We start from the raw sequence: 25,460 nt of genomic DNA on the forward strand, positions 1-25,460 counted from the left end.
TTGGGAGGCCAAGGTGGGTGAATCACTTGAGCCCAGGACTTAAAGAGCAGCCTGGACAACATAGTAAATCCCTGTCTCTACAAAAAATTAGCTGAGTGTGGTGGTGCATGCCTGTAGTCCCAGCTACCCAGGAGGCTGAGGTGGGAGGATCACTTGAGCCCAGGAGGTTGAGGCTGCAAATGAGCCATGATTGCACCACTGCACTCCAGCCTGGGTACCAGAGCAAGATCCTGTTTCAGGAAACAAAAACAAGTCAATATATTTTAAATTTTAACTTACCAACAGTTATTTATTGAATAACCACTATGTGCAGGGATGTGCTAATGTACTAAGGATAAAAAAATGGGTCAAGCCAACTCCTGTACTCAGAGAGCTCTCCTAAGCAAGGGCAAATATATGTAGATGGGTTCCAGTTTATGGTGTGGTAAGTGAGCTTATTTAATACTAGCCATGCCCCGTTCCTTCATTTAAGAAACATTCATCGGCTACCACTGTATGTTAGGCACTGTGGAGGCATTGGTAACTGTGATCAAAACAGAGAAAGTCTTTACCTTCATGGAGTCCACATTCCAGTGTGGGCACAGGAGGAGAGAAGGTGACAGACAAAGCAAGTAAATAAATAAGTAGCAATTAGCACTAAGTATTTTGAGGGAAATAGAATGATGTTGTAATGGGCGTGAAGAAGGGCTTTAGGGTGGTCAGAGAATGACTACCTCTGAGAATGACTCAGTAAATTAGAGACAGGGAAAATATATAAACAAGTTAGAGGTTTTGGTCACAGTGAAGAGAGAAGAAAATTTGAGAAATATAATGAGTTGTTATGAAAGTATATCCCTGGAAGTGCTTTATAAAGGTCCTTGATAAGTCTCTGTACAACTTAAGCCAACGGACATTTCTCTGGCTTCTCAGACTTAGTGCAAATGGGAGGTGAGGAAGTGGAGACTTAGTGCAAATGGGAGGTGAGGAAGTGGAGACTTAGTGCAAATGGGAGGTGAGGAAGTGGAGATATATCTGTGGACAAATATTTTGAGAAGTTTTTTTGTGAAAGGGAAATCCAAAAATGATGCAGTGGTTGTTGGGGGTTGAAGGGTTGAGAGAGGGTTCTTATAAGTTGGGAAATTCTAGAGTATTTTTATAAGCTTGCAGGAATGGTCCATCAGTGATACACTGATGCAGGGGAAAGAGCAAATGACTGAAGATGTCAAGTCTTTCAGAAGGTGAATAGAAATGGGATCAACAGCGCACATAGAGGGACTGACCTTGGGTGGGAGCAGGACTGTTCTATACAATAGGAGACCCAACAGTGTACATGCAGATAGGCTAATAGATGTAGTATCTGGAAAATGAGAAATTACTCTCTAATTTTATCAGCTGAGACTAGGGTGGAGGGAGGGATGGGTGATCTTTGAACAAAGAGGAGGAGGTGTGGAGAAGTCGTCTCAGAAATTGAAAGTCAACCTACTAAGAAAAGTCAGATTGAAGGGTAATACTTAGGGCCTACTTGAGGCCTTTGGCCATGAATTTAAAGAGCAAATAGCATTAACTGGGCATGGTGGCGGGTGCCTGTAATCCCAGCTACTCGGGAGGCTGAGGCAGGAGGAATACTTGAACCCAGGAGGCAGAGGTTACAGTGAGCTGAGATCTTGTGGCTGTACACCAGCCTGGGCGACAAGAGTGAAACTTTGTCTCAAAAAAAAAAAAAGAAAAAAAATGAGCTGGGTGGATCATGAGGTCAAGAGATCGAGACCATCTGGCCAACATGGTGAAACACCATCTCTACTAAAAAAAAAATTAGCTGGGCGTGGTGGCGCATGCCTGTAGTCCCAGCTACTCAGGAGGCTGAGGCAGGAGAATCACTTGAACCTGGGAGATGGAGGTTGCAGTGAGCCAAGATCGTGACATTGCACTCCAGCCTGGCGACAGAGTGAGACTCAGTCTCAAAAAAAAAAAAAAAAAAAACCAAATAGCACAGCTGTAATTCTCCTCCATATCCCATCCCCCCCAACCCCCGCATGATTGGAGTTAATCAGGACTGGGGTTTTTCCAGCCTAGTAGAGAGAAGGACTAGAGGAGCAAGACATTTGAGTGTTTGCAAATAATCTTAACAGATCATGAATTGAAGGTGAGGACCTGAGTGAAAACAGGAGGGGGTCGTGGATAGGGAAAAAGTAGCCAGCGAATTAGAGAGATACCACTGAGCACAGAGGATTTTTGCAATGGGAATACTAGAGTAAGTAAGGTGTTAGAGAGTGAGATGCTTGAAGGTGAAATTTTCAAAGTAGTACAGTTACTGATAGTGATAAGTTTTAGGGTGTAATCGTAATGCTGGGTGGCTGAAGTGAAATGAAGATTATTGGAGTTGAGGAAGTCAAGGAACCAACAGGTCAGTATTGAAGTTACTCAGAGGAACAAGGGTCATGTAAAAGTCCCCAGTGAATGAGGCCGGGTTAATGGATGCCATAGTGAAGGGGAAATGTGAAAGACGAATAGTGAACTGCTGGGTGGCAAGAGCTTTAATGGGACTAGAATATTTGAAAGAGGAAGGAGAAGACATGGTTTAGAAGCTGCAGTGAGGAGCAAGGAGCACATACCTCCTGCTTTTCAAGTACAGGGGGTACAAAAAGTTAAAACAACAACCACAAAAAACCTTGAGAAGGCTGTAAGAGAAAGAGTATGATTAGGGAACAGCCAGGTACCTGGGAAGACAAACAGGTGAAGAGAATTTTCAGAGAAGCAGTTGCAGTTACAGGTGAGTAGAATCATAGTTCCAGAGAGCATCCTGAAAGGATTTGAGAGGGAGAAGAGGTAGGGGATTAGGTCTTACTGGGAGATGTATGCATCATTGATAGTTGATAACCTAGCAGTCTTGTGATTTTGGAAAGCTGGGAGATGTGGTGGGTTTAGCAGCCCCTGTCAGCCTCTTGTGAAAGGTGGATTTCAGTTTACCTCAGTTTGTTGATGACCTTGAGTAGTGGTGAGAAATTATTAGGTAATTCAGTGGCCTTCTCTCCTATTTGCATAGTTAGCCAGGAAAGGCTCATTTATTTTAGGGAGCTGAAATATGAAATGTTGCTGTGGGGTTGAACTTTGTTAATGAATATTTTCATAACTTCTGCTTAATAGCACAGTTCCAGGTTCTAAATCCCATTTTTTTAAAAAAAGTATATATTTTATTTTATTTTATTTATTTTTTAGATACAAAGTCTCCCTCTGTTGCCCAGTCTAGGGTACACTCTAGGGTTTCACTCTGTGCCCAGTCCAGTGGCACACTCATAGCTCACAGTAACCTCAAACTCCTGGGCTCAATCAATTCTCTCATCTTGGCCTTCTGAGTAGCTAGGACTACAGGTACATGCCACCAGCCAGTATTTTTATTTTTTATTTTTGTAGAGACAGGGTCTCACTACATTGCCCAGGCTGGTCTCAAACTCCTGAACTCTAGCAGTCTTCCTGCCTCGGCCTCCCAAAGTGGTGGGATCACAGGCATGAGCCACCATGCCTGGCCTATAGATGTGTTCATGTTATATTTTCCTGAAATATATGTAGTAGGCATCCCAATTTGCATTCCATCAGATATATGTTGAGCGTGCATCAGGTTCTATTTAGGAGTTGCAAACATATGCCACCTGTGTTTTTCTGTTGCTCACATTCCAATGCAAGGGTTCTTAATGTTAAACTCCCTGAAAAGTTTGTGAATTTCTGTGTGTATATGTACTCTTGTTTTTTGTTAGGTTGTGTTGAGAGTTGGTGGGGGAGAGGGGAGGGCCCATAGGTTTTTATCAGATTCTCAAAGGGGTCTATTTAAGGACCACTGGTCTAATTAGTAGGAGAGAAAGACACATAAACTAATCGTTGTAATGCAGTGAAATCAGTGCCATCACAAAGCACGATAAAAGACGAACAGATTCACCTTGAAGGATGAGTTCATTAATTCCTAAACATTTATTTATTGAGGAACTTGGATGCAGTAGTATCTGTTGTAAGTAATTTATACATTATTTGAAATACTTCATCCTTTTTACATATCTGTTAATACTAATGTTTTATAGACTGAGATACACAGGTGAGGAAAGTTTAATTAACTTGCTTCAAATCACATAGTAGATTCATATATGGGTCTATTTGATTGCAACATTCACGACCCCACTAGGGAGCCACTAAAGGGCTCATTGTGTCCAAGATTATGTTTGTGCTTTTAAACTTGGCAGTGACTTAATAAACTTGCTTTCACTTAAAAAATAAGTAAACTTGGCAGTGATGGAAATGGGCCTTTAAACTGCTTTTTGTGTTAATGGAATTTCTATGAACTTAAATATTTGAACTAATTTTAATCAATTTGTCTATTATATATGCCAGATGGTGCTTTTATGTTTATTTATGTTTTCATTTCATTTGAAAGACCCTTCTAGCTTGCTGTTTCTGGACCAAAAAAAATGACGTCTATTATCAAGTTAACTACCCTTTCTGGGGTCCAAGAAGAATCTGCCCTTTGCTATCTTCTCCAAGTTGATGAGTTTAGATTTTTATTGGACTGTGGCTGGGATGAGCACTTTTCTATGGATATTATAGATTCCCTGAGGAAGTAAGTTACATTTCATAATTCTAGGTTTTTATTAAATCAACTTCTCTTTTCTGTACCGTAATACCATTTCAATGTAATAAATATTGCCTTTTTACACTAGTTTATAGCAAAAGGCTTAATTTTGCTTATGCCAAAAACCTATAGTGACCATTTTAACTTGTAGAGTTTTGATTGACTTATAAGCTTTGCTTGTTGAAATTCAGCAAAATCTTAAGCTAATGGATTTCAGTAGAAATTTTTGCATGCTAATTTTTGGAAAGAACAAGAATACATAAGAATTTGAGAAAAGGAAACATTTTCCACGTGAAAGTTCTGTGGTCAGATCACATTAGCTTACTTTTCTACATCTTTTGATGCTAAACATTGTGAACTGGTTCTCAGAATGACCATGAGATACTGATTCATCCAAAAAAAAAATCATTTATGGGCTGGGCATGGTGGCTCGCGCCAGTAATCCCAGCATTTTAGGAGGCTGAGGTGGGCGGATCACTTGAGTTCAGGAGTTCGAGACCAGCCTGGCCAACATGGTGAAACCCCAACTCTACTAAAAATACAAAAACTAGCCGGGTATGGTGGTGTGCACCTATAGTCCCAGCTACTTGGGAGGCTGAGGAAGGAGAATTGCTTGAACCCAGGAGGCAGAGATTGTACTAAGCCTAGATCATACCATTACACTCCAGCCTGGGCGACAGAGCAAAACTCTGTCTCAAAAAAAAAAATCAATTATGTTTGCAGTATTATACCAATTTTGCAAGAAAAGAGGACTTAAATATTTAAAAAACTTTAGAACTTGAAAAAAAAATCCAAACCATTTTATTAATTTATTGTGTCAATGAGAACATATGCTTCCCTGATTAATTGAAGTTTTACTATTCAATTAGCAAAACTGTTTGTGGTTACTGTGCGAAAACGCTGGGATAAAAATCCATTATAAGTATGTGGTCATATAAATATCCTCTCCTTAATAATTTCTGAAATTCTTCTCTTTTTTTTGAGATGGAGTTTTGCTCCTTCCTGTTGCCCAAGCTGGAGTGCAATGGCATGCTTTCGGCTCACTGCAACTTCCACCTCCAGGGTTCAAGTGATTCTCCTGTCTCAGCCTCCCAAGTAGCTGAGATTATAGGCATGCACCACCCGCCCGGCTAATTTTTTGTATTTTTAGTAGAAACAGGGCTTCACCATGTTAGCCAGACTGGTCCCGTACTCAAGACCTCAGGTAATCCGCCCACTTCGGCCTCCTAGAGTGCTGGGATTATAGCCATGAGCCACCGTGCCCAGCCAATAATAATTTCTGAAATTCTAAGCTGAGTTCTTGAACTTAATAGTTTGCAACTGGGCGCAGTGGCTCACGCCTGTCATCCTAGCACTTTGGGAGGCTGAGGCGGGTGGATCACTTGAGGTCAGGAGTTCGAGACCAGCCTGACCAACATGGTGAAACCCCATCTCTAGTAAAATTACAAAAATTAGCTGGGCATGGTGGCGCATGCCTGTAATCCCAGCTACTCAGGAGGCTGAGGCAGGAGAATCACTTGAACCTGGGAAGCGGAGGTTGCAGTAAGCCAAGATTGCACCATTGCACTAGAGCCTGGGCAACAAGAGTGAAGCTCCATCTCAGGAAAAAAAAAAAAAAAAGAAGTGTTAAGTGAACCTGGGTGCGGTGGCTCATGCTTGCAATCCCAGCACTTTGGGAGGTAAAGAAGGGCGGATCACCTAAGGTCAGGAGTTTAAGACCAGCCTGGCCAACATGGTGAAAGCCTGTCTTTACTAAAAATACAAAAATTAGCCAGGCATGGTGGTGGACACCTGCAATCCCAGCTACTCCAGAGGCTAAGGCAGGAGAATCACTTGAACTGAGCAGCTGAGGTCGCGCCAGTGCACTCCAGCCTGGGCAACAGAGCGAGACTACATCTCCAAAAAAAAAAAATATCATGCAGGATAGCTATTAAAAATCAACTTACGGCCAGGCATGGTGGCTCACCCCTGTAATCCCAGCACTTTGGGAGGCTGAGGCGGGCAGATCACCTGAGGTTGGGAGTTCGAGACCACCCTGACCAACATAGAGAAACCCCATCTCTACCAAAGATACAAAATAAACTGGGTGTGGTGGCACATGCCTGTAATCCCAGCTACTCGGGAGGCTGAGGCAGGAGAATCGCTTGAACCCAGGAGGCAGAGGTTGTGATGAGCTGGAGGTTGCGCCATTGCACTCCAGCCTGGGCAACAAGAGCGAAACTCCATCTTAAAAAATATCAACTTATTTGTGGTGTCTACTGTTCTTTTTCATTTTTGTTCTTGTTTTTATTTTTAGGCAGGGTCTCACTCTGTCACTCAGACTGGAGTGCGGTGGCATGATATCATCAAGCTCAACCTCCTGTGCTCAAGTGATCCTCCCACCTCTGCCCCCCAAGTAGCTGGGACTACAGGCTCATGCCACCACACCTGGCTTTTTTTTTTTTTTTTTTGTATTTTTTATAGACATGTTTTGCCATGTTGCCCAGGCTAATCTTGAACTCCTGAGCTCAAATGATTTGCCTGCCTTGGCCTCCCTAAGTGCTGGGATCACAGGTGTGCACCATCACACCTGGCCTTCTTTTCTATTTAAAATGTGTCTACACACCATATATTTAAGTGTACCTTATACTACATTTTTTATAGCTATGCAGAGCACAGGTAGTAATAATTGAAATTCATAGGTAATCATAATTTTAGCTCTTAGTTTTGCTCTTCTGCCCCAGCATAGTCTTCAATCCAGAATTCCAGAATTGGGGAATAATTTTGAATATTCTGTCTTTACCCTTTGAAAAGATTCAAGTAGTCGTCCTTTGGATTGTGTTCTTGTAGGCACGTTCACCAGATTGATGCAGTACTGTTGTCTCACCCTGATCCTCTCCACCTTGGTGCCCTCCCATATGCTGTTGGAAAGTTGGGTCTGAACTGTGCTATCTATGCAACCATTCCTGTTTATAAAATGGGACAGATGTTCATGTATGATCTTTATCAGGTAATTTAAGCAATTAAAAAAATTTTGTTAGCACTCCTTCAGTGATAGTTTTTCACCTTTATTTGTGTTATTCTTTTAGTCTCGACACAATACGGAAGATTTTACACTCTTTACATTAGATGATGTGGATGCAGCCTTTGATAAAATACAGCAGCTAAAATTCTCTCAGATTGTGAATTTGAAAGGTAAAAAAAATTTCCAGTAGTAAGTACTTAGATGAATGGGGTTTAACTTGCTAGAAAATACTGAGGAGAATTCAGAGAGAAAATTATAGGCATTATGGTCTGAAGAATAAAAAAATTAGCACGTTCTGCCTTGATATAGAACTCTTAACTTCCATTTGAATTTTAAAATATTTCAGAATAAATGCCAACAAAATGTTAATAGCTCAGGCTTTTTCAAATTTAACTTGGGAAAGACTCATTTAGTGTTTACCGTGTATAATAAACAAAAGATAATTTGGCCATTTCCTCCTCCTCAGAGCTTACAGTTAGATTGAGGCGACAAAGTAGCTGAGATGGCTAAATATAGTGATTGGGGTAAATGAAGTGCTATGGCAGCAGAGTAGATAATGAATTCTAGCATTGGACATTAAAAAGTTTATTATTGAATTAGGTCAGGAAGTCCTATATTAAGTCTATATTTATCATCTACAGAGAGAATTGTATTAGATATTTTCATAGAAATGAACCCTGGCATTGATAAAATAGTGCAATAATGGACTGAAGATTTAGCCCAGAAATAACAATAGTCTCAACAGTTTTGCTTCTAGTTAGTTTTTCTGTAGGATAAATTCTTTAGCACAATGAGATTTAAATTATTCTGTTAGTTTAGAGGTTAGCAAAAATGGAAACATTTGATAATTGTATATATAAAATACACATTAAAATTTGCTAGTTCATACTAAATAATTTAATAGTGTACTAGCTTTTAAATCTAATCTCTAGCCTTGTACTTATAAGCACAAATATCTCTACAAGAATACATAATAAAGTAACAAGAATGTTTGCCTCCAGTGAGGGAGTGGAGTAGCTGGGAGATAGGAGAATGAAGCCTGCTTTCACTATATGCGTTTTTACTTTTGAATTTTGTGTTATTACATATACAGTATTACCTATTAAAATATTATCATTTAGAAATAAATAACCTTTCTTTAGGGTTGTAAAAGAAATCTGAGTGTTGTTACCTTGTTGACATAGGTAAAGGACATGGCCTGTCTATCACACCTCTGCCAGCTGGTCATATGATAGGTGGAACAATATGGAAAATAGTCAAAGATGGAGAAGAAGAAATTGTTTATGCAGTTGACTTCAACCACAAGAGGGAGATGTAGGTATATCAAGACAAAAGCTAAAGGAAATGCAATTGGTATTATTTTATTCTTTGAAGGGAAAATAAGAAACACAGTTTTTGTTTTGGTTACCAGAAATTTAGGGCAACTTAAAAGCATCAAATAGGGATGTTTTCAAAATTAATTATTTGCATAGTAAGGGGGAAAAGTATGGTATAAGACATAAGAGATTTTAAAAATTTACACGTTAAGTATACACTCTACAAAACAGATACCTCCCTGGAGATGTTGCAAAGGAGATGAATTTTAAATATGAAATTATGTAAATAATAGCAAGTTCTCGACCTGCTATTTAACAAAACTTTGTGGATGGGTTGTTCTTTTGTTTTGTAATGTGATATGGTTTGGCTCTGTGTCCCCACCCAAATCTCATCTTGTAGCTCCCATAATTCCCACGTGTTGTGGGTGGGACCCAGTGGGAGATGATTGAATTATGGGGGCGGGTCTTTCCCATGCTGTTCTTGTGATAGTGAATGGGTTTCACGAGATCTGCTGGTTTTAAAAACGGGAGTTGCCCTGCACATAATGTAATTACCATCTAATATAACTGCCCTGAATGTTTAAAGTTAGTCCCTTTGAAAGGGAACTCAATGCTAGTTATGATTTTACACACTTCATGTGGCACTCAGAGCATTACTATACAATATTTTGGTGTTTAGTCTCTTACAGGCTTGTTTTGTTTTATCTGTACATTAAGTTCATAGCTATTTTGTGTTACATTACAGTAGTCTCAGAATCTTTATATTAAAAAATATTTAACACAAATAGACTGAATTTTAGACGCTTATAACCATAGATTAATGAGGAAAGGATGGTTATGTTGCAGGCTGAAAGAGTGAGGGTCGTGATAACTCAGTATACCACTGGAGGCTATATGAGTAAACAGCAAGCTGTTCTCATAAATGCAGAATGTTGGCAAACTGACAAACTGTGTTTGCCACCCAGAATGCTGAGGGCAGTCATGCCTCAAGTGCAAGTGTTGCCTGTGACTAGGCACATCTGAAGCCTGTTAGCAGTAATGTGAACCTGTGATCAACTAAGCAGCTGACCAGTCGTTACCTCCTCCTCCCTGGTCTTTCTACCCAATAAATATGAAGGGCTGTGGAAGCTTAAGGCGGCTGCCTTTGCTCACTAGAAACAGGGAGCTCTCTTCTTTCCTGATCCCTTCCTTTAAAGTAGTTACTTTTGTTTTAAGTTTTCATTTCTACGTTCGTCCTCCTTCGTTCAGTCTCGTGGTAACCATGGCAAACTGTGGCATGGCTATTTGAGTCAATGGTATTGAAGGATTCAACCATTTTGGAAAAAAATCAATTTGTGTCGTTTTAATTATATAACAAAAGAAATTTCAGATGGATTAGAACTAAATAGAAATGAAGCAATATTGGTGAGTCTGATCTCTGAATTGGAAAAGACTTTGTAAGCATAAAAATAATGGACCAAGTTACAAAAGAATAGTTTGATAGATTTGATGACATACAGGTTCAAATGTCTGAAACAACGAATAAAAAAAAAATCAAAGTAGGAAAATATTTGCAGCAAGTTGCCCAAAAACTTGCAACATATATATAAGATCAAGTATTAATTTATTAATAAAAATATACCAGTTGCAAAATGGACAAAAGTTATAAAGTCAAAAAAGAGAAAATTTAAATGATTTTTTTTGTTATACACCGTTAAAATTATTATTCTTATTTATATTTTTATGTATTTTTTTGAGACAGAGTCTCACTCTGTCGCCAAGGCTGGAGGCAAGTGGTACGATCATGGCTCACTGTAGTCTCAACCTCCCAGCTTCAAGTGATCCTCCCATTTTAGCCTCCAAAGTAGCTAGGACTACAGGTGCGCTCTAACATGCCTGGCTAATTTTGTATTTTTAGTAGAGATGAGGTTTTGCCATGTTGCCCAGCCTGGTCTTGAACTACTGGGCTCAAGTGATCTGCCCACCTCTGTCTCCCAAAGTGTTGGGATTACAGGTGTGAGCCACTGCAGTAGTCAAAAATTATTTTTAAATGGTGATTTTCTTCTGGGAAGTATGTAGAATTGGTCAGTCTTTTTGGTTGAACTTTTCTGGATAATGTTAAATCTTTCTGGAAAGCCTTTTAGCAGTTCTATATATTACAGTAAATACATTTCTAGGAATGTGACCTAAAGAAACAATCAGAAATGCAATTGAAGCTTTTGTAAAAATGTTCTTTGAAAGATTATTATGGCAAAAATAAATGACCTAAATATCAGTAAAGGGAAGGGATCAAATACAGTGTAGACACAATAAAATGTTTTTATAACTGTTAAACATTTAGTTTACAAAAAAAGTTTATGTCATGAGTAAAAACCAGGATATAGAACTGAGTATATAGGAATGTATATGGGATATCAGCTTTGAAAAATACATATGTATATCAGTACCCTAAGACAGGGCGAAAAGAAAAAAAAAATGTGTGCATAGAAAAACTTATATGATTAGAAGGATGTACACCAAAATATTATGTCAGTTATCTCTGAGTAATGGTACTCTGGAAGATTTTTATTTTCTTCTTTATACTTGTTTGAAGTTACTAGATTTCTTATCAATGAGCGTGTCTACTTTTATAGTTAGAAGAGGGAACACCTTATAAATGAAGCTGCTTATTTTTTAAGTAAGAGAAGCTATTATTGTTTACTTGAAATGATATAAAATATTCCTCTTCTTAAAATTTCTTATAGCCATTTAAATGGATGTTCCCTGGAAATGCTAAGCAGGCCTTCCTTACTTATCACAGATTCATTCAATGCTACATATGTACAGCCTAGAAGAAAACAGAGAGATGAGCAGCTTCTGAGTACGTATTCTTTCATGTCCTTATTATTATTTTGTAACTTTTTGTATATTTAGGGTATATAAGTACAGGTTTCTTTGTTTTTTTTCATTTTTTTTTTTGAGACAGACTTTCACTCTTTTACCCAGGCTGGAATAAAGTGGTACGATCTCGGCTCACTGCAACTTTCGCCTCCCGGGTTCAAGTGATTCTCGTGCCTCAGCCTCCCGAGTAGCTGGGATTACAGGTTTACACCACCATGCCCAGCTAATTTTTGTATTTTTAGTGGAGACAAGGTTTCTCCATGTTGGCCAGGCTGGTCTCAAACCTCTGACCTCAGGTGATCCACATGCCTTGGCCTCCCAAAGTGCTGGGATGACAGGCATGAGCCACCGCGCCTGGCCACAAGTACAGGTTTCTTAACGCATATATTGCACAGTGCTGAAATCTAGCCTTTTACTGTATCTGTCCCCAGAATTGTGAATGTTGTACCCAATGTATAATGTCCTTTTTAAGTAGCCGTGGAAATGCTTGATAGTGGGAATGACTGTATTCTGTTTAACACTTTTCTTGGTCATAAGAGATTGGTTAACTTTAGTATTTTTGAAAAAATATGGCCGGGCGTGGTGGCTCAAGCCTGTAATCCCAGCACTTTGGGAGGCCGAGACGGGCGGATCACGAGGTCAGGAGATCGAGACCATCCTGGCTAACACAGTGAAACCCCGTCTCTACTAAAAAATACAAAAAACTAGCCGGGCGAGGTGGCAGGCGCCTGTAGTCCCAGCTACTCGGGAGGCTGAGGCAGGAGAATGGCGTAGACCCGGGAGGCGGAGCTTGCAGTGAGCTGAGATCCGGCCACTGCACTCCAGCCTGGGCGACAGAGCGAGACTCCGTCTCCAAAAAAAAAAAAAAAAAAAAAAAAAAGAAAAAATATTATGTGACCATCAGTTTTTGTATAAGAAGAAACTTAGCTGGTTTAAATTTAACTTTTGTGGAAGAGTGTAAAGATTGGCTTCTTTTTGCCAGTCAGTACATAGCTAGCTATCCCTGGCACTCACTGGCATATGTCTATATATAAAAACCTCATACAAATCTATTAGAAAAATATACTCTAGAAGAAAAATGAACAAAGAGCTAAGTGGATAAATGAGGGCACAAAGAGTCCACTAATTTTGGGTGTTTTACACTCTAATATAGTAGGCCATTCATTGCTGCTTGCTTCATCTTACATTTTTTTTTTTTTTTTTTTTTTTCTGAGGTGGTGTCTTGCTCTGTCACCCAGGATAAAGTGCAGTGGCACACTCGGCTCACTGCAACCTCTGCCTCCTGGGTTGAAGTGATTCTTCTGCCTCAGCTTCCAGAGTAGCTGGGATTACAGGCATGTGCCACCATGCCCAGCTAATTTTTGTATTTTTAGTGGAGCTGGGGTTTTGCCATGTTAGCCAGGCTGGTCTTGAACTCCTGACCTCAGGTGATCCTCCCGCCTCAGCCTCCCAAAGTGTTGGGATTACAGGTGTAAGCCGCTGCACCCGGCCTTATAGTCTTTTTAAATAAACTATATGGGATTTCAGCAGGGAAAATTGGATTCCATTTTTAAACATGTTTTCAACCATTGTTTTTAGTTCATCTACTTTAAAAGTATAACTATTAATAATATACTGTGTTGCACCAATTTTAAGAAGCTCAAGCCAGACACTGTGGTTCATGCCTGACATTGTGGTCAATGGTCAACACTTTGGGAGGCTGAGGCAAGAGGATGGCTTGAAGCTAGGAGTTCAAGACCAGCCTGGGTAACACAGTGAGACCCCATCTCTTTTTTTTTTTTTTTTTTTTGAGACAGAGTCTCGCTGTGTCGCCCAGTCTGGAGTGCAGTGGTGTGATCTTGGTTCACTGCAAGCTCTGCTTCCTGGGTTCATGCCATTCTCATGCGTCAGCCTCCCGAGTAGCTGGGACTACAGGCACCTGCCACCACGTCCAGCTAATTTTTTTGTGTTTTTTAGTAGAGATGGGGTTTCACCATGTTAGCCAGGATGGTTTTGATCTCCTGACCTTGTGATCTGCCCTCCTCGGCCTCCCAAAGTGCTGGGATTACAGGGGTGAGCCACTGCGCCTGGCCTTTTTTTTTTTGAGATGTAGTCTTGCTCTGTCACCAGGCTGGAGTGCAGTGGCGCGATCTTGGCTCATTGCAACCTCTGCCTCCTGGGTTCAAGCGATTCTCCTGCCTCAGCCTCCCGAGTAGCTAGGATTACAGGTGTGCGCAACCACGCCCGGCTAATTTTTTGTATTTTCAGTAGAGACGGGATTTCACCATGTTGGCCAGGATGGTCTCGATCTCTTGATCTCGTGATCTGCTTGCCTTGGCCTCCCAAAGTGCTGGGGATTATAGGTGTGGGCCACCATGCCCGGCCAAGACCCCCATCTCTACAAAAAAAAAAAAATTTTTTTGCCAGGCATGGTGGTACAGGCCCATAGTTCCAGCTGTTTGGGAGGCTGGGGTGGGAGGATTGCTTGAGGCCAGGAGGTTGAGGCTGCAGTGAGCTATGACCACACCACTGCACTCCAGCCTGGGTGACAGAGTGAGACTCTGTCTCAACACACGAACAAACTAAAAAACAGAAAAAGGAGCAGCTCTTTAATTCTTATTTTTGCTAGAGTTCAGTTTTACGACATATTTCCAAGGGGACTTTCATCTAGAGCAAGGAAATCCATAAAGATACACTTGAGAGGGAATATGATCTATATTTTATTCTATAGGCATACACGCATACGAACTATGTGTCATACATAGTTGGCCCTTTGTAGCTGCTGTTCCACATCTGAGGATTCAACTAACTGTGGATTGAAAATATTTGAAAAAACAATAAAAGAAGATAATGCAATAATTTAAAAAAATATAAGTAAAAAAATACAGTGTAACAACCATTTACATAACATTTACATTGTATTAGGTATTATAAGCAATAGAGATGATTTAAAGTATATAGGAGGATGTATGTAGGTTGTATGCAGATATATATTTTTTTGAGACAAAGTCTTTATTGTACATGCTGGAGTGTAGTGGCACATTCACGACTCTCTGCAGCCTCAAACTCCTGGGCTCAAGCACCTCCCTCTAGCTTCCCACATAGCTAAGACCACAGGCGTGTGCCACCATGCCTGGCTAATTTTTTTATTTTTATAGAGATGTGATCTCCCTATGTTGTCCAGGCTGGTCTTGAACTCCTGGACTCAAGCCATCCTCCTGCCTTGACCTACCAAAGTGCTGGGATTACAGGTGTGAGCCATTGCGCCTGGCCACCATTTTATATGAGGGACTTGGGGCATCTGATGGTTTTGGTATTCGTGGGGGTCCTGGAGCCAGTACCCATGGATACTGAGGGATGGCTGTATATATAATTGTGCGAGTGTATATATATGTATGTACATAAGTTTGGGACAAAGTTCACTGGGGTGGATAGGCGAGACTGGGGTAGCCCAGAAACACCAGGCTGGTTACATTTGGCCTAGCCAAACAATTTTCTCAGTGATACACACACCATTTTCCATGTGTATTATAATGTATAGAGTGTTGAGGACTACTGATTTATAATTTTTCAATGAAAAAAGATGGAGAGTTAATGACACTGAATTTCTGAAGAGATAGTCAACAGAATCAAAAGCAGTTGTAATGACCTGAACAAAATTCCTTCATTTTTTACCTGGCCTAGTAGTTGCTTATTTGTAAATTACAGTCTTTCTAATAAAAACAGAGAGAGAAAATTATCTGTAATTTTGTAGCATAGTATTGTTATGTTCTATAGGGATTTTACATTCTTGTTTTCTAGCAAATGTCCTGGAAACACTTCGAGGTGATGGAAATGTGTTAATAGCAGTGGACACAGCAGGCAGAGTTTTGGAACTTGCTCAACTTCTTGATCAGATTTGGAGGACTAAAGATGCAGGACTGGGTGTTTACTCATTGGCACTCCTAAATAATGTCAGTTACAATGTGGTAGAGTTTTCTAAATCCCAGGTTTGTTCTCATGTTGTCACTTGTAATAAAGAAGTTTGCTACAGTGATTGGGTCTGTGGAAGTGGGTGTCTTCATTGTTTTTTGGATTTTATTTTTCCCTTGAAGAGATTGTTAGTAATGATGATAACTTGCCATTAACCATTTACTGTTCTGTGTGCTTTAAATGTATTATTTCATTTAATCTGTATTTATTCTACTAAGTAGTTTCCCTTTTATCCCTGTTTTAAAGATTAGGCAAATTGCTTCTCTTCTAACTCTTTAGTATCCCAGTCTGTAAAATGGGGACAAAAATAGAACCTACCTCATAGCATATACATGTTAGAATTCATTGTTCTTTCTTTTAAATAAGCTTTTTGCCTTGAAATAGCAATCTCTGGGAGTAAGATTTTCATTTAGAACATATACCTTGCCTTTTCAAAAAGATTTAAGGTGATTTATACGTGAAATATGCAAAATTGGGTTTTTTTGGGATGAAAACTAGGGTGGGATAATCTAATGGGAAATGGAAGCAGAAAATAAGCTGCTTGTCAAAACATTACAAATTTAAGCAACCAGTGGGGGTAAAAGATAGAACTTGGATTCCTTGACTATTAGAGAATATATTGAAGTTATAGGATTTCTAATTCTTGTCATCTTTCCCCCCACATTAGGTGGAATGGATGAGTGATAAATTGATGAGATGTTTTGAAGACAAAAGAAATAATCCATTTCAGTTTCGCCATCTCTCTTTATGTCATGGTCTTTCTGACTTGGCCCGAGTACCTAGCCCTAAAGTTGTACTTGCCAGCCAACCTGACCTGGAATGTGGATTTTCAAGGGATCTCTTTATTCAGTGGTGTCAGGATCCTAAGAACTCAATCATTCTAACTTACAGAACTACTCCTGGGACTTTAGCACGTTTCCTAATTGATAATCCTTCTGAAAAAATTACAGAAATAGAGGTAAGCACTTGTATGTGAACTTTATCTTAAGACTGTTTGGGGGATACATTGTGCGTGATGTATAAAAAATAGTGACCAAAAATAAAACTTGAAGTTGTTTTAGGATTTTGATCAGAATTACTCTTGAGAGCCAGGAGTGGTGGTGTGTGCTGTAGTACCAGCTACTCGGGAGGCTGAGGTGGAAGGATCACTTGAGCCCAGGAATCTGAGGTCAGCCTGGGCAACATGCCAAGACCTACCCCCCATCTCTTAAAAAAAAATTACTGTAGAAGAGAGCCTTTAATAGCACAAATTTCAGAGTTCCTTAACTGGAGGTTCTCATTTTTTTTTGAGATGGGGTCTTGCTTTGTTACCCAGTCTAGAGTGCAGTGGTGCTGTCATAGTTCCGTGCAGCCTCAAACTCCTGGGCTTAAAGGATCCTCCTCCCTCAGCCTCCCAAGTAGCTGGAACCATAGACATGTGCCACCAGGCCTGGCTATTATTTTATTTTTATTTTTTGTAGAGACGTCTCATTGTATTGCTGTGGGCGGTCTCAAAAGAAGTTCTCATTCTTAAACTTTTCCTTGGTACCCTCTAGTTTACCCAGAGGGTAAGCCTATACAGTGTTTTCTCAGTCTCTGAAAGGTTCCTTTCCTGTCTCTTGCTTAATTTAAATCAGACTCTTTCCTAAAGACGTTCTTTATCCTGTAGCCCCCAGAAGTAATTACTCTTCCTTTCAGTGTTGCATGTACTTTGAATGGAGTACATGTCTTCCTTGTTCTGTATTGCAGCTTCCTAGCTATTTATCTTCCATTTGCAGTTTTTGCCTTCAGACCTGCTGATATGCTGACCCCTCCTTGTTTCTGACATTTAATGATCTCTTGGTCATTCACCATTTGACCCTGATTCACAGTCTTCCTGTCCACTTGTATTCAGGACTTTATTCTCACTGACTTTAGCTTGCATGTATATGATCTGTCCAATTCTTCTCAGTTACTTGACACCTTATTTCTTAATCTTTTCCTTCATCTTACCTCAGACATCCATTCCTGCTGTCATGCTATTTGTTCCTGTGGTCATGCCTGTAACCTTCTTTTGGCCGAACAGTCTCCAAGCATCTCATTCTGAATTTACAGCTGACTTTCCCTGTTATTCTCATGACAACAACTCTTCGGTTCCATTGGGACTTTCAGTTCATGAACCTCACCTTTATACTGTCTATCATCCTTCCAGCCTTAAACTCAGTGGTTCACAATTAATCAAAATTTTGCAAATATCTTTAACTCTCTTACACTTCTGTTTTAGTCCCTGGAAAGGCTTTGACCTTAGTTAAACTATTTGCTTGGTGCGTGCCTGTACTTAAGCAGCTTTATGTTTCTGAAGTTAAACACTACAGTGTAGACAGATTTGTTTTCACATGCATAACTTCACATCTCAGAAGGGGACCCTACACCAGTACTCAGCATTCAGTAGGTGTTCCCGTTCTCACTGTAAGGCAATTTTATATCTTCTTTCTCCTCAAACATCCTACAGCTCACTCTCAGCCTTCATTCATAGCACATGATCTTGTCTCAAACTTAACATAGAAATCGAAGCAGTGAGTCAGGAATTCCTTTATCTTTCCACCACTAAATATACTAACTTGATTCTGCATCTGCATTTGCTGCCTTATCTCCTGTTACAGGAACAAGACAATTAGCTCAATGACTAGTATACCCAAAGATCGTTTGCTTAATAACCAGTGCATCAGTTCTATCGATTTTTCAAAACTAGTATATCATTAAAGTTTGTAGCATTTGATATAGTGGGATGGTTAATAACTGCCAGAGTTGCAAAAGTTTAGGCGACTAAACCTTAACATAAAGCTGTAACATAAAGCAGTATCATAAAGCTGCTTCTTATTTTGTCTTTGTAGCACTCATGTAATTATTTAATTAGAGATAGACTCTCGCTCTGTCACCCAGCCTGGAGTGCAGTGGCACCATCACAGCTCACTGTAACCTCGAACTCCTAGGCTCAGGCTGTCCCTACCCCTCCCCCTAACCCACTCCACCTTGCAAAGTGCTGGAATTATACATGAACCACCGCACCTGGCCCTTAGCAGTCATTTTAAGGAAAGTTTAGTTTGTTAAAAGCTATGTGGTAGGGATATCTGTCTTCCAACTCTACTTAAGAAAAGCATAACATCAGTAACTAAAATCTGAGATATATGTACTATAATTATAGAATTGTTGAGCCAGGATTCTGAGCAAGCATAGCAAAGTAAAATGGTGTCTTTGAGGTTATTTAGGAGCTTGGAAATATAAGGTTAAAAGAACTAAGAAATACTTGAAACAATTTCATCAGATAGGAAATACTGAATTTGAAAATTTTAATTACTAGAAATTAAATTGGGTCTAATAAATCATTTGAGGAATTAGTAAAAGAAAAATGGTTTAAGTTTGGGAAAAAAAATAGACAGTGATGTTCAGAAGCATGCTAAAGAAATGAAAAACAGCCAAAACATCAAATGTTAAGTTTTTGATCTTTTTAATAACTAATGCTCATGCTCAGGGACCTTTTCTTGCTCACCTTCTTAGTGATAGTTCCTTTGCAGTTATCCCTCCTATCTTCGTTATCTAGCAGTTTCCCCTCTACTTGATCACATCCAAAACAATTTTTATTCTTCCCCTACTCCCAGTACTATTCTTCTGTCTTATCTCAGAGAATGCAGCACTTCCCACATATTCAAACCAAAAATCTGGAAGTTTAAAAAATGTTCACTGAAGTATAATATATACTGAAACCTACGTTAAGTGTATAGCATGATGAATTTTTACAAATTGAATGCACCTGTCTAGTCTGTACCCTGATCGAGAAATAGAATATTTCTATAGCGTGTTGGGCAGAGCCAACTAAGGTAAAAAATAGAAATGTAAAAAAAGAAATAGGGGACTGGGTGTGGTGGCTCACGCCTGTAATCCCAGCAGTTTGGGAGGCAGAGGCGGGCAGATCACGAGGTCAGGAGTTCGAGACCAGCCTGGCCAACAGAGTGAAACCCCGTCTCTACTAAAAATACAAAAAATTAGCCAGGCATGGTGGCAGGCGCCTGTAATCCCAGCTACTCGGGAGGCTGAGGCAGGGGAATTGCTTGAACCTGAGAGGTGGAGGTTGCAGTGAGCCAAGATTGCACCACTGCACTCCAGCGTGGGTGACAAAGCGAGACTCCATCTCAAAAAGCAATAAAAAACACATACAGTTCACTGTCTTAACCATTTTTATGTGTACAGTACAGTAGCGTTAACTATATGTACATTGTTGTATGACAGATCTCTAAAACTTTTTCATGTAGCAAAACTGAAACTCTGTACCGATTGGATAACAACTCCCAGAGAGATCTTTTAAACATTCATCATTTCATGTCATTCACTTGCTTAAATGGCTCCAAAGCCTTCCTTCTTCTCTTTCAATAACATCCATATACTACTTACGCAGGCTTCTTAGATCCCACATGATCTAATCCCCACTTACCTTTTGACCTTAGCTTATTCCACTTTCTCTATGCCCTACAGTGCATCAGGATCTTTGCACTAGCTGGTCTTCTGCCTATAGTGTTCTTTCCTGGCTTTGTGTGTGGCTGGCTCCTGGTCATTTAGGTCTCAGGTTAAACCTGAGGCCTACCCCCTCAGGTAGGCCTTTGACTACAGATTTAAAATACCTGCCTGGTTTAGCTGCCCATCACCTTACTTGAATTATTTTTCCTAGCACTCGTCACCATCTGATGTATTCCTTGTTTGTTGTCTTCCTCTTCCCACCATCAACTAGAATTTGAATTCCATGAGAAAAAGGCCCTTGTTTTTCGGTATCTTTAGCACCCAGAACAGTGCCTGACATGTTGGAGGCCCTCAGTGAGAGCATTGGTTGAATTCATGAATGATCAAAAAAGTGAATATGGAATAAACCAGATTTCTGATTGTGTTAGACAAGAAAAGTTTACCAAGTATGGTATTTTTTCATCTCTATCTAATGCCCTTCTAAGTCAAGTCTTATTCATTTAGAAAGAGCAAAAATGAACAACGAATAAGGATTCATAGGTTGGAGTAGATTTGGATCAGAAAAAGGAGTAACTTGGAGGTAATACAGTGAAGGAGTAGGAAGAAAAATATTTTAGAGTTGGTTATTCTAGAAATCTGTTTCTGAATAAGCTATTAATCTTACATATTTTAAATGAAAAATAAGATAGAAAAATTTGTTATAGCAACAGGCATAAACTAAATCACAGAGGTAAATACTTTGTTAAAGATTATTGGTGGGTCAAAGGCATCTGTGTAGGTTGCTAACTGTTTAAAAAAAAAATCCCACTAGTTTCTGAATGAAACTTATTTTCAAATAAGTTATTAGGCAAATGTGAGATGCCAGATATAAACATGTATTTACTTTTTTATTTTAACTTCTTATTTTTTTGAGACAGGGTCATGTCATTCCCTGTCACCCAGGCTGGAATGCAGTTGCCTGATCATAGCTTACTGCAGTCTTGAACTCTTAGGCTCAAGCGTGCCTCCTGCTTAAGCCTCCCAAGTAGTTAGCACTGCAGGCATGTGCCGCCATGCCCAGCTAATTAAAAACATTTTTTATAGAGATGGGAACTTGCTGTGTTGCCCAAGCTGGTCTTGAACTACTGGCCTCAAATAGTTCTCCCACCTTGGCCTCCCAAAGTGCAGGGATTACAGGTGTGAGCCACTGCTCCTGGCCTTAAACATGTAAATCACCCATTTATTTTAGACATGAAAATAATCTGATTTTGGTTTAATTTTTTTGCTGTTACCTGTCTCCCTTCCCCTTACCCCACTGGGCAGCCCCTGAACTAGAATAGTCTCAGAAAGATTCCCTTTTTTTCATTACTTTTAATTTTGAAAAAATTTCAAACAGGAAAATTACAAAATATTATACCCAGATTCCCCAATTGTCAACATTTTACTGGATTTGCTTTATCACTTATATACACATGATACAATATTACTTTTTCTGAACCATTTGAAGAAAAATTACAAATATTTCATCATTATCTCTAAATATTGCCAGTGTGTATTACCTGAAAACAAGGGCAATCTCCAGCAAAACCATGTTACATCCATTGAAATCAGGAAATCAACATGATACCATCCTACCATTTCACCCACTGACCCCATTCAGCATTCACCTTTTATCGATGATCACGTTATCCTTTATAATTACCCTTTCCTTTTTTGTCCAGGTTCCCATCCGTGACTACATACTGCATTTAATTGTCATAACTGTTGACATTTTTGAAGCATATATATTCTGGAATTTTTTTTTCTTATTGATATACTAATATCTGGTTTTTTTTTTTTTTTTTTTTTTTTTTTGAAGAGAGATGGGAGCAAGGTGTGGTGGTATGTGGCTATAGTCCCAGCTATTGAGGCAAGAGGATTGCTTGAGCCTGGGAGTTTGAGGCAACCCTGGGCAATATAACAAGGCCTTATCTCAAAAAATATATATATGTGTGTGTGTGTGTGTGTGTGTGTGTGTGTGTGTGTGTATATATATATATATATATAGTGAGAGAGAGAGTGCGCGAGAGAAAGAGATGGGACCAAATTATCACATATTTCACATATCCTGAGACTTGTATTTTCACTTGAGTCCTTCTTGAACAATGTAAGAAGATATAGATCTACCTTACATAGTACCTGGTATATTATAAACATTTAAATGTTTTTGAATAAATAAAGAATGCTTTTTAGTAATTTTATAATAGTACATTGTATATGTGTACTGTGATTATTTAATCTAGTGGTTCTCAAAAGTGTGGTTTGAGGATCCCTGGGAGTCCCTGAGACCCTTTCAGGGAGTCCACAAGGCCAAAGCTATTTTTTATAATACTGGTAAGATGATATTTGCCTTTTCACTGTGCCTACATTTATACTGATGAGTAAGATCAGTGGTGCATAAAGTCCTTACACCTTGGCCTAAAACTCCACTAGTAGTCACTGCATTTTTCACCACCATACACTTGTCATTTAAAAAAAACAAAAAAACAAAAAAAAGGCTAGTTTCACTTAAGAATGTCCTTCAGAGGCTGGGCGTGGTGGCTCATGCCTATTCCCAACACTTCAGGAGGCTAAGGTAGGAGGATCACCTGAGGCCAGGAGCTTCAGACCAGCCTGGCAATATAGCAAGACTGCCTCTACAAAGTATAAAGGTATATTAAACAAAAGAAATTTGAAAGAGAATATCTTTGAGGGGCCAGACATACTGACTCATGCTTGTAATCCCAGAACTTTGGGAGGCTGAGGTGAGAGGATTGTTTGAGGCCAGGAGTTTGAGACCAGTCTGGGCAGCATAGTGAGACCCTATGTCTATAAAAAGGAAAAAAAATGTCCTTGAGGGAATAGTAAAAGTTACTAATATTACTAAGTTCTTTTAGTAAAAGTTTCTTGGTTTTTTTGAGATGAATCTTGCTCTGTCGCCCAGGCTGGAGTATGGTGGTATGATCTCAGCTCACTGTAACCTCTGCCTCCCGGGTTCAAGCGATTCTCCTGCCTCAGCCTCCTGAGTAGCTAGGACTACAGGTGTGTGCCACCACGCCTGGCTAATTTTTTTGTATTTTTAGTAGACATAGGGTTTCACTGGGTTAGCCAGAATGGTCTTGATCTCCTGACCTTGTGATCCATCTGCCTCAGCATCCCAAAGTGCTGGGATCACAGGCATGAGCCATTGCACCTGGCCTAGTAAAAGATTTTTTAAAAGCTGGGTGACAAGATAGGAAGTATTAATAAAGTACTTGCATTGTGTACTAAAAGTACAATGACTGTCTCCAAGAAAAACACTTGTATGTTTATTTGAGTCGTGAGTTAAACTAGCCACTTTTTTCTGGGAACACTTTTTTTGTTTGTTTGTTTTTGTTTTTTGTTTTTGAGATGGAGCCTCGCTCTGTCACCAGGCTGGAGTGCAGTGGCGTGATCTTGACTCACTGCAACCTCCACTTCCCGGGTTCAAGTGATTCTTCTGCCTCAGTCTCCCAAGTAGCTGGGAGTACAGGTGTGCATCACCATGCCCAGCTAATTATTTTTTTTTCATATTTTTAGTAGAGGTGAGGTTTCACTGTGTTGGCCAGGCTGGTCCCGAACTCCTGATCTCAGGTGATCCACCCGCCTCGGCCTTCCAAAGTGTTGGGATTACAGGTGTGAGCCACTGCACCCGGCCCTGTTTTTTTTTTTTTTTTTTTTTTTTGTGTGTGTGTGTGTGTGTGTGTGTGTGTTTTTGAGTTTGGGTCTCTGTTGCCTAGGTTGGAGTACAGAGGCACAGTCATGGTTCACCACGTCCTTGAACTTCTGGGTTCGTGTGACCCTCCTGCCTCAGCCTTTCTACCAGCTAGGACTATGGGTGTGTTTCATCACATCTGGCTAATTTTTTATTCTTTTTTGTAGAGACTGGGTCTTGCTATGTTGCCCATAGTGGTCTCGAACTGGCCTCAAGCAATTCCTCTCACCTCCGACTCCCAAAGTGCTCGAATTATAGGCCTGAACCACTGTGCCCAGTCTGGAACACCATTTTTATGTGAACTAATGACAGGGCCATTCAGATTTGGGTGTTTGGCAGACATTTTCTTGAAAATTAATACATTGAGCCTGTCACTCTAAAGAAAACAATTGACAGCATTTGTTGGCTTAAATCTGAAAAAATTCTAACTTTCAAATGAAAATTTAGAATTTTGGAAAACTTATACCCAGCACTGTGAGATTGACAACTTAAACTGAAAAGACTTCTGATAAGATTGGTGGTGATATTTGCAAATGTGATTTTAAAAATATTGTCAACATTTGTAAGATCTGGATAACCCGGTGAACTAGTATATTCTAAATAACCAATTAAGTATGTGACAAAATAATGCACAAATTAAAAGATCCATTCAAAATTTAAGATACAGACTGGGCACCGTGGCTCACGCCTGTAATCCCAGCACTTTGGGAGGCTAAGACAGGAGGATGGCCTCAGTCCAGGAGTTCAAGACTAGTCTGGATAACATAGTGAGACTTTGTCTCTACAAAAAATAAAAAATTAGCTGGGCATGGTGGTGCACATCTGTGGTTCCAGCTATTCAGGAGGCTGGGAGGTTGAAGGGTTGCTTGAACCCGGAAGTTCGAGGCTGCAGTGAGCAGTGATCATGCCACTGCACTCATCGTAGGTAACAGAGCAAGACCCTGTCTCAAAATGAAGAAAAAACCCACAGAGTGTAAGATACATAAAAAAAAAAATTTAATGTAACAGAGTACAAAAAGTCTATCCATATGGTTTCAGGTTCTGCATTAAAACTAACCTTTAAGAAACTACCACTTTCTGAGTTTTAATGTAGTATCGAAGAATAATATCCATGAAAGGACTATTTACATATTTTTCCCTTTCCAACTATACATGTGTGTAAACCTGGATTTTCTTCGTATACTTTAACCAAAACAGCATATTGCAAGAGAGTGAATGGAGAAGCAAATGTGAGAATCCAGCTGTCTTCTGTTGAGCTAGACGTTAAAGAGATTTGAAAAAATATAGAATAATGCTATTGGCCAGGTGCAGTGGCCCATGCCTGTAATCCCAGCACTTTGGGGGGCTGAGGAGAGCAGATTGCTTGACTCCAGGAGTTTGAGACCAGCTTGGGCAACATGGCAAGACCCGGTCTCTACAAAAAAATACAAAAATTAGCTGGGAGTGGTGGTGTGTGCTTGTAGTAGTCCCAGCTACTCAGAAGGCTGAGGTGGGAGGATCGCTTGAGGCTGGAAGATTGAGCTGCAGTGAGCTATA

The 25,460-nt window shown here is 39.8% G+C and overlaps 1 protein-coding gene across 2 annotated transcripts in view; it reads left to right on the forward strand.

Moving 5' to 3' along the window:
- Positions 1 to 25,460, forward strand: part of CPSF2 (cleavage and polyadenylation specific factor 2) — a 42,953-nt gene that overhangs the window by 4,823 nt on the left and 12,670 nt on the right. For both annotated transcript variants that reach the window (XM_028850234.2, NM_001257580.1), the window contains 7 exon segments: positions 4,400 to 4,582; positions 7,424 to 7,583; positions 7,663 to 7,768; positions 8,783 to 8,912; positions 11,638 to 11,753; positions 15,554 to 15,741; positions 16,392 to 16,682. In XM_028850234.2, coding sequence (XP_028706067.1) covers positions 4,434 to 4,582; positions 7,424 to 7,583; positions 7,663 to 7,768; positions 8,783 to 8,912; positions 11,638 to 11,753; positions 15,554 to 15,741; positions 16,392 to 16,682 — 1,140 coding nt within the window. In that variant the 5' untranslated portion in view covers positions 4,400 to 4,433.

The sequence above is a fragment of the Macaca mulatta genome, chromosome 7, assembly GCF_049350105.2.
Source record: "Macaca mulatta isolate MMU2019108-1 chromosome 7, T2T-MMU8v2.0, whole genome shotgun sequence".
NCBI classification, from domain to species: domain Eukaryota; kingdom Metazoa; phylum Chordata; class Mammalia; order Primates; family Cercopithecidae; genus Macaca; species Macaca mulatta.